General features: G+C 50.0%; 1 protein-coding gene across 1 annotated transcript in view; it reads left to right on the forward strand.

The window, feature by feature from the left end:
• Positions 1-6,267, forward strand: part of MNT (MAX network transcriptional repressor) — a 30,550-nt gene extending 24,283 nt beyond the window's left edge. Inside the window, exons 5-6 of the mRNA XM_058854361.1 lie at positions 3,234-3,426; positions 4,942-6,267. Coding sequence (XP_058710344.1) covers positions 3,234-3,426; positions 4,942-5,648 — 900 coding nt within the window. The 3' untranslated portion in view covers positions 5,649-6,267. The remainder of the gene's footprint in view (positions 1-3,233; positions 3,427-4,941) is intronic.
• The last annotated feature ends 4,534 nt before the right edge of the window (positions 6,268-10,801 follow it).

The following is a 10,801-nucleotide window of genomic DNA, read 5'->3' on the forward strand; positions in this document are numbered from 1 at the left end:
CAGCTGTCATCCAAGGTGCCAGCACCAGATGTGAACCCTTGCCATGGTCCTTGCCAGTGGCTGTGGAGGTGGGTCAGGTGGCAGCTCCTAACCCTACCCCAGGCCTCTGCCTTAATGAAATTTCACAACTAAAAGGAAAGGTCGTTGGGCATCGGTATGAATTTTTTTTTATAAAAATTTAATTCTCAATTACTATGTTACTTGTAGTTTTAAGGTCCCCTCTGCCCTTTTCAGTGCTACCATTACATGCCCATTCTGCTGGAAAATTGCAAAGGCTTGGCTTTGGGGAAAAGTGTCTGTGTGTTAAATATTACTTTATATTGTTTGGTTTTTTATTGCATGAGATCCATGGTGATAGTGCTGACAAAAACTGCTGTTTTAGGAGAACATCCTGGGGATCAGTGGGTATATCTAAAGGTTTTGATGTGCAGGGGCAGGTCAGTGACCACAGTCCCAATGACTAAGGGCTGGCTGTCACTGGACTTTCTGTTGACTGATGGGAAATCCTGGCACCTGATGTGGGCAGGATGATTTGCAGAAAATGATCTGTCGGGAGGTGGATGCCGGAGAGCTGTGTGTCCCTGAGGTGCCAGTGCCATGGTCGGGGGGCACGCGGGGAGATGCGTGGCTGCTCCATCCACACCGGCTGCCGTGGTGAGAGCCACAAAGGGTCCCTACTCCCTGTCCGTCGAAGAGTGCTCGTTTCTGCAAGTCCCAGGCTTAGCTCCCAGTGCAGGGCACACTCGAAGTCCCTGCGGAGCCTGGGGGCACCGCACCCACGCATACCTGCAGAGTGGGGCAGCCCTTGGAGGGGAGCTCAAAGGAGAGGGAAGAGGGCTCCAGTTAATCCCACCCAGTTCATTATTATGCCAGAGCGGCTCAGCCTGGAGACCTGTCTTTACCAAGAATAGGTTTTGAAAGATTACCGGTGCCTCCAGTCCATCTGCTGCTCCAGCCTCCCCAGCAGCTCCCCTTGGAGAATGCCCAGCCATGCTGGGGCTGGGAGGAGATGCAGATCCAGTGAGGGGCTGCCGGGAGCTGGCACCCAGTCAAGGGCTGAGAGTGCTGGCACTGAGGGAGGCAGAGCCCACAGGGCTGAGCTTGGACCAGTGCCACGTCCCAGAGCCTGTGGAGTGCCTGCAGAGTGACATAGTGAACTCCCTGGCTCTCCTGGCTGGGAGACTCCTCTTGGTGCTTGCTAAGGGTTTGCCTGCCTTCCCAGTAATTAAAAGTTTGTAACTAATTACCAGCTGCCCTGCTCATACTTGGTGGTAGTGCTTTCCCCCAGTGCTGGGAGTGTACTCTCAGAGCAGGGAATGAAGCCAAATCTACTTGAATATGCGTGTGCTGTGCCCACTGCGGGTGCGGAGGCTGCTGCGGGGACTTGGCGCCTGCTCCTCCTGGAGAGCTGTTCCTGTTCTGTCCTCTCGTGCACTGCGTGGAGAGCAGCTTTGGGGAGATGCTGCAGAGAGGGGCTGGGCTCATGTTTGCACAGCAGGTTTAGCTCAGCCTTTCTTCTGCTTGCCTTTCCTGATGACATGGTGAGCAGAAGACATTCAGACAAGTTACATGCAAGTCTCGCATGCTGAAACCTGATCCAGGAGCATGCACCTTCCTGGTCACCTTCACCTTCCCCTGCATGGCTCGTCCCACCATGACCCTTTGCAAGGGGATCAGAGCACACACAGCACATGACTTTTCTGGGTCAGGTCAAATGCTTTGGCTGCACTCGATAGAAAAGAGACTTTAAAACCAGCCTGTGGATTTGGGCCTCAGCCTCGTGGGAATCCCTGGGCTACAGGTCAGGACTGGTGCAGAGCCAGGATTCCAGGGGTCCCCAGCCATCCTTCCTGGCTGTCCCCATGGCTGCCTCCCTGCAGTGACTGTAGGTCTGCTGGGCTTGCCCAGGACAGAGCAGTGGGATTGTGGTGTTGGTCTATCTGCTGCCTGCTTTGGCTTGAGCAACAGCAGGAGAGAAAGAACTGCCCCCTTTGTTTGAAAACCCTCTGTTTTGAGGAGCTTTTAGCTGATCTGGGGAGAGATGAGCTGTCTCCATTGTCACCCTGCAGTGGTTGTGCCCTGCTAACACACATTGTTTGGCTCTTTTAAAAATATTTCCTTTATTGTTATTACCAGGACAAAGGTAGTGGCAGGAGCTCCCTAATCTTTGTTGCCTTAGGCTGCATTAAAGGCTGGCTGAACAGGCTTTAAGGTCCTTCCCAGCAAACCTGAGAGCTACAACACCATCAGAACTATTGAAAGGTGTGAGGACAGGCTCTGATTGTACTCATTCTGGAGAACCTGAGAGAGAAATAAAGAGATGTGTTAAGCAAACCATGAGCCTGGTCCTCTGCCAGGTGTGGGGTTTGCTTTTGAGCTCAGTGCTTGCCAGCAGCGAGAGAATAGGAGTATCTTTGTGGGCTCTGTGTGGCTGGTATTTTCAGAAGCGTGTGGGATTTAAATTCCCAGTGGTGAAACTTAACTTCAGAAAATGGACAGTCTGTATGTATTTTTACAGATTTCACCTGATTTTTTCTCTTTTTTGCATGCAGTAAATGTGGCCCTGGGCTGGGGGACCAAGTCTCCCAGTGCAGTGTGCAGTGCTACACTGCCTTAAAAACTCATAGAACAGGCCTTGGAATAGTTGATCCCCCTCAGGTGTGTGTGGTTTGTATTTCCCAGCAGTAGTGCTGGCCAGTGTAGGGTATTTCTGTGTATTGTGCTGACCGATGCAGCAGCTCCCCTGACCTGGATGGGATGTGGCGGTTCCCAGCGCCAAGGGGGCATTAGCAGGAGAGGACAACGTGCTCCCTTCCTTCCTGTTTGACCTCGGAGTTTCCCTGTGATGCAGGGGGTGGTTGGTTCTACCATCCACCATGGTAATGTGGATCCTCCCTAGGTCAGGAGCTCTTGGTGTGGGGTGTGTTGTGTGTTGCTCAGAAGCTCATCAGCGCTTAGGCTTTTTCTTTCCTTCTGAGCATTTCAGTTTTGGGGGTTTATCAGTTTTCCCTCAGAAAGTAGAAAGCCTTCAACTAGAACAATACATTATGTGCCAGATCTTGTCCTTCCCTTTCTGCCCCAATTTGGAAGGTATAAATATAGCTGAACACATATTACACCAGCATAACTGACAATATAAAATAATGAGCTGTGGACATGGGAGTGACCAGATTAGTGTAGATTATTCTTGTCTTTGTTCTCATTATATTTATTTTTCTTTTCTCTGACTTTAGACTTTAAAGAGGAAGGAAAAGGAATACGAGCACGAGATGGAGCGGCTGGCGAGAGAGAAGATCGCTACCCAGCAGCGCCTGGCAGAGCTGAAGAACGAGTTGAGCCAGTGGATGGATGTCTTGGAGATTGACAGAATTATTCGACAGACAGTTCAGCCAGAGGATGACCAGGCATCTACCTCGACAGCATCAGGTACTCATAATTTTTCTCTTTTTTTGTAATCATCACAGAAGGTCATTGACACAGCTACACTGGGGTGGTGGGGATCTTCATTTAGCGGCATCAGGGTTTCTTTACATTCAGAATAAAGTAAAAGGTTTTGGAGTGTTTGTAATAATTGATGTTGTTAATAACACACTGCTGCTCATGTGAAGTAAACTGAAACTTGTGCATCGATGTCGAGTAGATACAAAGTGTGGGTTTGCACATCCAACCTCATTGTGGAGATAAATCCCTGCTTTCCAAACTTAGCTTTTTCCTTGCACAGCTCTGCAGCCCTCCTCGTTAGAAGTGGGCATTCTGGTGTATTTGTGTGGATGTGGGAGGGTGTTCAGCACATACAGAAGAAGGTTTTGGTGTAGGGAGAATCACCTGAGTGTGTGAACAACTTAATGAGTCTTCACATTGCGTGAGGAGGATCCACAGTGCAGATGAAATGACACTAATGGATACCTGACGTGTGGTTCTAGTGAGAAGTTTCTGTGAGATAGGAGAGTGTGTGCTTCTTTCCACACCAGGGATCTGCAGCAGGAAGAATAGGCAGTCTGTGGACATAGAGCTTTCCAGAGACATGGAGGCTATAACAGTGCATAACATTCACAGCAGTTCCTTCAAGTTAGCATTTGCTCTTGGCAAGCCAGGCAGATGATATTGCAGGTTCTGGGAAGGGAAAACCTGAGTTTTTTCAGGCTCATCACCTCTGATCGTAGGAGCAGGCTCCAGGTATAGCCTGATGGAAGTTGGGAGTAGCATTGCTTTGTCGTTGGAAGTGCCAGCTGTTCCCTCTGCAGTGTCCTCTGGTTAAAGCAGCCACATCAACCTGCTGCTGCCCAGAGCTAGTGAAGGGGAAGTGTCTCTGGTGTTCCTGCTGCTTCTGTGTCTTCTGAGATTTTTATTCTTTGCTGTATGGCTGGCACTAGAACAGGCAGTGCAGGATGCTGGGCTTGTCTTCCTGATCTCAGGGCTAGTATGTTCCTGTTTTGCTTCCTTAATTCCTGGACTGGACAAGGGTCCATTGAGAGTCCAGATGAGAGACTTGCTGCCATGTTTCTCCATGGCTATTTCTTTCCTTCTCTGGGAGCAGAAGGAGTGGTGCTGATTGGTGGAACAACTGGCCAGGAAACGAAACGCTGTTCTTTTTCCCAGAAGGATCCCACTTCAGCTCAGCCAAGTGCATTCTGTCAGCCTCTGCTCATGGTGCTCCCCTTGCCTGCCCAGTGAGACCTCTCAGCCTGTTGGGAGCACCCTGCTGTAGCTGGGTCTTTGAGCTCTCACACCTGCCTGGCTCCACGTCCTTGGCCCACAGGCAGCAAGGAGAGGGCTGTGCCGTGCCATCATGCTGTGCCGTGCCACTGTGCCACCAGCCTGTAGCTCAGTGATGCCTCCTGCACGACTCTTCTGCCAATACTGCCTTTTAGGGAGGCTCATTGGACCAGTTCACGCTCTGCTTGCTTTTTTATGGGAGTTTCTTCCTTTCATGTTTTGCAGAGGGTGAAGACAACATGGATGAAGATATGGAAGATGACAGGCCAGTGAACTCATTACCAAAACTCACCCAGCGCCAGCACCCAGAGCTGCTGAAAGCCGTCCCCCCCAGTGCTGCTCCCCCCCTCCCCACGGTCCTGCCCCCACACGTGTCCATCCAGCAGAAGCCCCATGCCCAGCCCTCCCTCCAGACACAAGCACTGGTTCCGCCGCAGGCGATCGTTCCTGCACAGACTCACATCGTGGCGGCCTCGACCGTGCAATCGACTGTTATCGCCCACACGGCCACCACCCACGCCTCGGTCATCCAGACTGTCAACCACGTCATTCAGGGTCCACAGACCAAGCACATTGCTCACATTGCACCTTCTACATCCAGCCCCGTGCAACTCACCACTGCTGCTCAGCCCATCGGCCACATCACTGTGCACCCAGCCACCATCAACCACATGGCCCACCTGGGCCCACAGCTGCCCATCTACCCCCAGCCCGTGGCCGTCAGCCAGCCCGTTGTGAGCCACATCGCTCACACCATCTCGCACCAGCAAGTGAACGGCACCACGAGCCTGGGCCAGCCGGCCGTGATGGCCAAGCCAGCCGTGGGAACCCAAGTTGTCCATCACCCGCAGCTGGTCGGGCAGACGGTCCTAAACCCAGTGACTATGGTGACCATGCCGTCATTCCCGGTGAGCACGCTGAAACTGGCCTAGAGGGGACGGTCCAGTGGCGAGGTCTTTGTTGGGAACCTTTCCTAAGGAAACTCCATACATTCCAACCACGTGCGGCTCGGCGGGAGGAAGCACGGGAATGCCGGGAGTGGTGGGGCTGGGCTGTCCCAGCCGCCCGGTGCCTGCCTGCCGCCGGGACGGGGCCGCTCCGCGCTCAGAGCCGCTCATCTGAGAAACTTCAAAGACAGTTGTTCATGGTGATTTTTTTTCCTTTTATGTGTAATGAGTGAACTATGGATATGATGTTCTTAAGACTTTAATTTTGCCCTCTTATGTGTTGCTTCTTTGTAGAATAAAAATTGCTGATCTCTTTATTGAGACATTGCGTAGAATGGGAAAAAAATCATAGAAGTCTATATTTATATATATGTGTGTATGTGTGTGTATATATATATGTATATACATATATATATAAATATAACATTTGAAGGCCTTTTGTAAGGTTGATTATTTTGCAGGATTATGAGACAAAATTAATTTTTGGAGGAAGAAGACAGAGTGTCCTCTCTAAATAAGAAACTATAGGATAGATGGTTTGGTGGACCAGAGTACAGTGACAAAAAAAAACCCAACAACAAACCACGAGTCAAACCATATTAAAGGTATTTCCCATCAATATATTACATTTCAAAAACCATCTAAAATCACTGTGACTTGTTATGGGATTTTAAGGAAATTCTCTGTCCTGTCTAATAAAAGGAAAAAGAATACACAACCAGACTTGGTTTGTTGCCATTTTATAAATTACTTGATTTTTTATAGTTATGTCAAAAAAAATACTGGTTTTTATTATTTTAATGATTGGCAGTGCTTTGTTTGGATGTTTTCGGGGGCATTTGTATTTTGTCTGGCTTGGTTTACTGATGCAATAATTGGTTTTGCAGATCTCTGTGCGTGGCATGGCCCCGGTCAGGGTCCCTCCTGCCGGTCCAAGCCACCCCAGGTTTCTTGGGTTTGTTGTTTGGCAGAGGCACATTGTGCTGGCAGCTTGCAGGGCATTTCTGTGGCCTGGTGAATGGAACCTGGGACGAGAAGACCAAGAGAAATGAGGTAGATTTGCTGCATGGGTTAATGTTTGTTAGTTTGTTCTGTCCTGAGCACGCTTTGGTGTGGGAGCCAGTGGGTTTGGAAAGGGATAAAAGGGGATGTGGTTCCCTTCCAGAGTGCAGGTAGTTCAAGCAGCTTTGTTCCCTTTGGCAAGGAAGCAGTCTCTTCTTATGCAGGATAAGGGTTTGCTGCAGGAAGATCAGTGTGAGAGCTTGTGTCTGACAGTGAGATGTGCACCAAAGAACCCTCATCCCTCAGGACCCTCCTGTTCTCCTTCCCAGTGGTTGGGGCAGACCTGTCTGAGATCAGTGGCAAATCCCAGAGAGCCAGGAGAGGAGGAATGCTGTTGTGCTGCTCGCTGAATGTTCTGGTCCTTGCACTGTGTGTGTAGTAACTGCTGTGAATGATCTCCATTCTGTCTTCCTCTCTTTTTAAAACAAGTATTCCACAGTCCTTACTGCAGGCAAAATGCTGCTGTAGCCAGCAGCCATTCTCCTAGGGCAGGATGGGAGGACGGTCCCACATCTACCCAGGAGCTGTGGGAGAGGAGGAGGGGGTGGCTGAGCACCTCACCATGCTACAGGCTGCATCCAGTGTGGGGCTGAGGTGTCCTGCAGGAAAACAGCGTCCATACTCTGCCCAAAACACCTGTTAACTCTAGCACAACTTAATAAGCCTGTTGAGGACTGGTGTGAAGAGTGTCAGGGGTGTAATTGAGAACATCTGCCTGTTCCATACTGTCCCCACTTAAAACTGGTCTGGAGGCAGCAGAAATTACTTCGGAGGTCGGGGGTGATTGTGCCTTTTGAGCAGGTGTTGCTGGGAATTGTGTGAAGTCTGTTTATAAAGCCCCAGTTACCACTTGTTCTATTTTTCTTTCATGCATCCTTGAGTTCAGAAAGCTCTTGGCTGTACTGCCAGCACAGCTTCTGCAGAATGGATAAACCTTGAAGGATTTCTTTTCCTAAAACCCCATTTAAGCAGATTGTTTATTCTCATTTAGTGCACTGTTAACACTGGGGGATTCCCAGGATTGCCAAGACTTGGTTGTCCTTTGTCCCTGCAGGTCCTTTCCCAAGGAGGCTGTTGTGAGCCAGGATTTGAGACAGGGTTGGGTATCAGGTCAGCTTCTCATCAGAAACTCCTGAGCTCTGAGTGTGTGCAACCAGGTCACCTCCCTCCTCAGGAGTATGCAGCAGCGTCAGGAGAGGGAGGTCATGTGTTTCTGCCTTTTCTTACTGTTCCAACTCACAAAATAATGAATTCTCCTCATTGAGGGAGGGGCCAGGTTGAGAATGGGCTGAGGGCAGGAGCATTGGCTGAGCCTCAGGTAGATGAGCTTTCTGCTGGGTTATTGGCCTGTGCTGTAAGGACAGGGGTGCTGCTGACCTCATCTTCTGCTCCCGTATGGTTTAGATCCAAGGGTGGCCCTGCCTTGCCCAGTCTTGGCCAGTTTTTCTTTCTCCTTGGAGTTGTGCCATGCTGTCTGTCTGTCCGATTCGCTTCATGGATGTTGGTCTCCCCATTAGGAACATCCCCCTTGGCTAGCCTGGGAGCTGCTCTAAATGTTGTGTGTACCCCTGTTATTGTCTGCCTTTTTCAGGGCTACCAGAAACATTTCTTTGGGATTTTTTTTTCGGTTTTTTAAAGTCAGCGAACTTCTCTCTGTTCTGTGGGAAGAAGAGCAGCCACAGCCCTTCCTTTTCCACCTCTGTTATTCCTGCTCAGAAACTTTGGATTTACACTGATGCTCTTAGAAATCCCATTCAGTACTGTATGACAAGGGGCACTTTAGGAATGTCTCTCCTCCTTTGATATATGTTTTCCCTATGGAGAAAGCTATATATAAATATATATGTACACTTGGGGATTCATAAGATCTGATTTGTCGTCCCCCCCCCAAAAAAATCAATAAATATGAAGTTTACAAGAAATCTCTTCTGTTGTTGAATAATATTAGTTATTGTAACCATGCCACAGAAATAATAGAAAAACAATAGAATAGCAAATGGTAGTTTGTGAGGATTTTCTGTCCTGTCACACCTGGCTCAGAGCCTGTTGGTCAGTGGAGATGGTTCTGCTGAGGGCAGGTGCCCTTGCAGCCCGCACGCTCCATGTCCTGCTGCCGACAGCCAAGTGCTGCTCAGGAGCTGGACCTGTGCTTGGAGCTCAGCCAGCACGGCCAGAGGTGTTTGCAGCTGGGCAGATGTGTGGGCACAGACCCCCAGCATGGCTTGGTGCCCTGGGAAACCTCATGCTGGGCTGAGCCTGCCCGCAGCAGCCCTGGCGCCTGCCAAAGCCACTTCCAGCTCCTCTGCCAGAGAGGTGCAGGCAGAGGGCAAAGAACCCAAACTGCTACTTTAAAATGATCCTGAAAAGAGCTCTTAATGCTGACACTTCAGATACAGGAATGTATTCCTGACCTCACCAGTAAAAATTAGTCAGATCTGTATAGTTTATCTTAGGAAGGGAAGTGATCTGATTTCCCACGTTCTCTGCAGTTGCTTGCGTGAGATCTGAGAGGCAGCGGGGCTGTGTGTCCCTGGGGGCACGTGGGGGCAGCTGGTCACCCACATTTCATGTGGGGAAATGAGGGCTGGAGCCAAACTGCTGCTGTCGAGGTTGTTCAGCACGTACGTGTGTGTGTCCATCTGTCTGTCCGTGCTGGGGTTGAGTGTTGAGTGCCGACGGCCAGAAGGGCTCCAGTGCCACCACTGGGCCCCTGGCCACTGGCACAGCTGGGTTTTGGTTTTTTGAGCAGAACTGGACAGAGGGAACAGCCCTTTGCAGAGGCCTCTGCTCTCCAGGCATCCACAGCATGGCCGGAGCATTCCTCATCCCACTGAGCTGGCTGCTGCTGCTGCTCTTGGGCTCCTTGTCTTTTTTTCCTTTGTTTTATTTCAGAGTGGCCTTCTGTAACAAAAGAAACAAAAAAAATGCCTTTGGGTGGTTTAGGTGGAGGTGAGGTGTCGCTGCTGTGTCGGTGTCGGTGTGGTTGTCTGTGCGCACGCCTGGTAGATTCTTGTAGACATGCAATGCAAGGCTTATTGTGTCTGGTTTTTGTATGTAGCCTGTGTCTCTTTGGACTGGTTTGCATCCTGAGGGCGTTTTTTGCATTTAAAGAAAAAAGAGAACTGTTCCAGGTTGGGTGGGTACAAGGGGCTCTGGAGACCTCCTATGTGCCAGGGGTCGGGGGGGAAAGTGTCCTTTTCCCCATGTGATGACATGCTTGTTTGGCCCTTTTGCTTTCTGTGATGGGAATCCAGTGTCCCAGTGGGGTGAACAGCCTTAGCCAGATGAACCAGTTGACCTCTGTTTACCTGAACAGGACTTTGGCTCAGCCTGTCTTGGTGTTCAGGCACTTGCTTAATTAGCTTAGTTAGATACGTGGCTGCTGCAGAAGGCTCATGGAGCTGGTGTGGAGGTGAGCAGCTCTGAGCACTCACAGGTGAGGCTCCTCTGAGACTTGGCATGTTTTTTTCTGAACAGTTGTTCATTCCAGTCTTATTTTGATTCTAAAAGCTATGGGCGTGTGGAGAGGAAAACCCTCATACTTCTGGCCTGTTTTACATCCCTTGTTATCGTTTGGGACAGATTAAAATGGATTATAACACTTATCTTTAGGTTATTTCCTCCTTGAGTGAAACATCAGTTGTTAGAAGTGGATGTTTAGTGTTAAGGAAAATAGGCTGTGGATAGACTCAGTCATGGCTTCTTTCTGTCCCTTTATACAGAACTTGATAATCCAAACTTGAACTATTAAAACACCAGCCCTAGCCCAGCACTGGGTGGGTGCAGTCTTGGCAGAGGTTGTGTTTGGCTGTTCTCAGGCTGGCTCACTCCTTGCCTGGGGCTGCTGAACAGCGAAGGAAGGCCCCACTCGCCTCTGTCCCTGCACTGTCAGTGTGGGACAGGGCTGTTCCATGCTGGGATTTGGTGGGAATGGGCTGTGGGATGTCATGGTGCTTCTCATCAGGACAGCATGGCTGGTTCTGCTCTAGCTCTGGATGAAGCCCATTGACTCACCACATTCCTTGTGCTGTGAATAGGAATTTGAGTGTGACGGAGCGCTGGTGCAGAAGCCACCA

This window comes from Poecile atricapillus, chromosome 21, assembly GCF_030490865.1.
Source record: "Poecile atricapillus isolate bPoeAtr1 chromosome 21, bPoeAtr1.hap1, whole genome shotgun sequence".
In the NCBI taxonomy this organism is placed as follows: domain Eukaryota; kingdom Metazoa; phylum Chordata; class Aves; order Passeriformes; family Paridae; genus Poecile; species Poecile atricapillus.